Source organism: Histoplasma capsulatum, genomic scaffold, assembly GCF_000149585.1.
Source record: "Histoplasma capsulatum NAm1 scaffold_2 genomic scaffold, whole genome shotgun sequence".
In the NCBI taxonomy this organism is placed as follows: Eukaryota; Fungi; Ascomycota; class Eurotiomycetes; order Onygenales; family Ajellomycetaceae; genus Histoplasma; species Histoplasma mississippiense.
The window spans coordinates 2,165,864-2,168,957 of record NW_001813981.1 but is presented as its reverse complement, the minus strand read 5'-3'; the positions used below and the strand labels follow the sequence as shown (position 1 = coordinate 2,168,957).

Genomic DNA, 3,094 nt, shown 5'->3' with positions numbered 1-3,094 from the left:
AAGACTAGCAGATGTACAGTCTGCAAGATGTGTGGATACGATGTGACGCTCGGGTGCGAGTGGTTTGGGTAGGAGGGCTCCATGTTGGGAGGCGCGAAGGAGAAAGCGAATGCGATAAGCAATGGGAAGATGTGGTGGACTAGGTTTGAATTTGGGTTTATTGAGGTTTTTTTTTCTAAGGTGAGATGATAGAGGTGGGACTGATATCTGCGCAAGCAATTCTTTTATAACATAATATTATATACCCCATTTTGGCAATGTTATGTTAACCCACGATCGTTATGATGATGAGAAGAATCGAGATGAAATAATAAAATGCATCACTTTGCATTAGTTATGTCCTTGAAGCGCGTGTAAATGATGTATGTACCCGGCATCTCTAGGCTTGGGTGAAAGATATATGGGGATCCCGAACTTTTTGACATCCTCCTCCTCCTCCCCCTCCTGCTCCTTCTCCTGCTCCTCGCCGCATACGATCCCGATAGCCGCCCTGGAGCGTGACGGGAGACGAATATGCCATCCACCAGAACCCAACTACGCAGAACACCCTGAAGCAGGAGCAGATAGAATTCGCGAAGGCTGATTGCCAACACACACCGGTGGACGACGTGCGTCCATTTTTCAACGGATGCCAACGCTGTTTTGGCCAGATGAAAGCTGTGGGCATCTGTCCAAGTGCGTGCGCCATGATTGATTTCGTCCGATACCCGCATTGCGGACTAATCTGTCCCGTTCAGTTTCAGATGGGAGTTGAAGAATATCGTGTACTGCAATTCAACCGCGATGAACGTGTGGATGACTTTCGTCGTATCCATATAATATGACCTTGTGGGAGGGCCAGTTGGCTACGGCAAAGACAGAACTCGGGGGCAAAAGCCAATCAATCAATCAATCAATCAATCAATCAAATCAAATCAAATCAGGCACACAAATCACTCTGTAACTGATAATTCATGTGGCAGGTCTCATAAAAACAAAAATGAAGATAAATATGTATGTATCATATAAAGCAAACTCCCTTTTGTCAAATCGCTCAACAGGAAACAGATGTTTTTACATATTTATCGAGGAGAGAGAGAAAAGAGTAAAACGTTCCAGGTATCAACCCCATTGCAAATACATACATCATTACATGAGCTAAAAGAAGAAACGGCAGGAAGCAAATATATATCTTGAACTGTAGTTGAAATTAAAGTCAAAAAGGTTAAAAAACACCCACTCTCGTTCTTTTCTTTGACCCAGGTAATTATGTTATGTCCAAAATGGTTTAGAAAATAACAGAATGGAAAAATAAGAAATGCTTTGGAATACTTCTCACAGTCCGCCAACCCCTCAATGATATGCAAAAAAAATGAAAAGAAAAGAAAAGGGTTAATTGCTTACAGGCCTTCCCCCTCTTATGGAGTTATTACGAGTTAGAACGAAAGAGGAACAACCAAACAACCGTGCAGAGAGAAAATAATTAAAATACAGCCCATTCCCTTGCATATTCCCAACCGTTTCGTACCGCGTGCGCTCGTAGAGTGAAGAAAAACAAAACAAAACGCCATTTATCAAGTTTTCATTGTTGCGCCAGATACCGGGCACCAGCATAGGCGCGAGCAGCGCGTACGTGGGAAGTAAATACGGGGGGTGTGAGGTGCAAGCGGTGGATGTGCATCATGAAGGATCGGTATAAATATTTTTCCCGGATGTACGTAGATATATATATCATCGCGCCCCCATTCGACTCCTCCCAGACCCGCCTGCAGTGATACCAGCAGCTTGGTGCATGGAGTTCAGAGGCGTAGACCGTTGTCGGGCAGCCGTTGCCCCTGACGATGAGGAGCTGAGTAGCTCAGGATTGGGGCCAGAAACCGAAGTCGGTGGTTGCGGAGATGGGTCCCGTTGGGATGGAGTTGGCGCGCCAAACAGTCCCAAGCGCGCTGAGGTGGGTGGAGAAGATTGGAGATTGTTAGAAGTATTATTATTACTGTTTGTGTGGGTGTTGTTATTATTATAATTGTTATCTCTGGTAGCGCTGGAGCTTTGATGAAGCCCGACTTCCGAGGGAGTATTACGATGGTGCTGAGCGTGAGAGGGAGATCGCTGATCGGAGATGGTTCTCGACTGGGGCCGCCGTGGATTATTGGGTTTCCGCAAGTCTAGCGGCGACGATGATTGGGACCGAAATCCAGAGATTCTTTCAGCTTCATCTGGTTTGGGACGGTGAGCGAATGGGGACTCGTTAGCCGCTATGAGCGCCCTGTTATTGGTATGATGTGGTTGGCGTATTCGATCCTGTTCAACGTCCTGCGGAGTCTTTGTAGCTGACGAGTTAGGCGCGGATGCATGATCTGGGATCGTCGAAGCTGACCCGTTGGGCGCGTGTAGATCGACAACGCGCTGTTGTGCAGCAGGGGTAGCATATACATTCTCCACCCTGTGTTGCTCTTCGTTCATCCTAATCTGCTGAAGCTGTTGCAGATATTGCTCATGGCTAGAATGTTGTGGGTTTGCCCAAGGAGTGTGTTCGAGGAATTCCTCCGCTGCGCCGAGCCGAGCCGTTGTCGATGGTGTGGTCGTAAAAGTGCTGCGAGGTAGGGATGGGCGGGGAAAGCTGTGGGGCGCATTTATCGAGCGAGGGTCAATCTGCGAAAAGTTTACTTTAGCACTTCTTTCGATATTCCGATGTATAGTAGAGTACATACCCCCATCTTCGCCAAATCTTCATCTGTCTCATTTTGCCGCGCTGGCAGGATCGCCGGAGCAGCTGGAAAACCCACATATTTCGCAACGCCTGAGAGTATAGACACCTCCTTGTTATAGGCTGTTTGCTGGGCGATTTGTTGCGAGCGGCGAGTTGGGAAGGAAATGAAGAAGTTTGGGCTTGCTTCGGCGTTTTGGAATCTATCCTGCTGGATTCGGTAATGTAGGCTCGAAGCGTCATCAAGATACTTTTCACGAACTTCTCGGGCCCGTTGAAAGTAAGAGCTATTTGTTTGGCAGCGTTCGGCCTGGCTTTTGTTAAATAGCGAGGATAGCTTGTACTTAAAGAGTGTTCTCTCGATATTTGATTTTGTCATCTCGATAATTCTCGATTATACTGAGTGGG

The 3,094-nt window shown here is 47.0% G+C and overlaps 1 protein-coding gene across 1 annotated transcript; it reads right to left on the bottom strand.

Annotated features, from left to right (window-relative positions):
* Nucleotides 1–1,710: 1,710 nt before the first annotated feature.
* On the bottom strand, nucleotides 1,711–3,065 carry HCAG_02719 (predicted protein; the record flags this gene model as incomplete). The annotated part of the gene is made up of 3 exons (XM_001542498.1): nucleotides 1,711–1,925; nucleotides 1,974–2,631; nucleotides 2,691–3,065. The coding sequence occupies 3 exons, from the start codon at nucleotides 3,063–3,065 to the stop codon at nucleotides 1,711–1,713; spliced, it is 1,248 nt and encodes a 415-aa protein (XP_001542548.1).
* Between the last annotated feature and the right edge of the window lie 29 nt (nucleotides 3,066–3,094).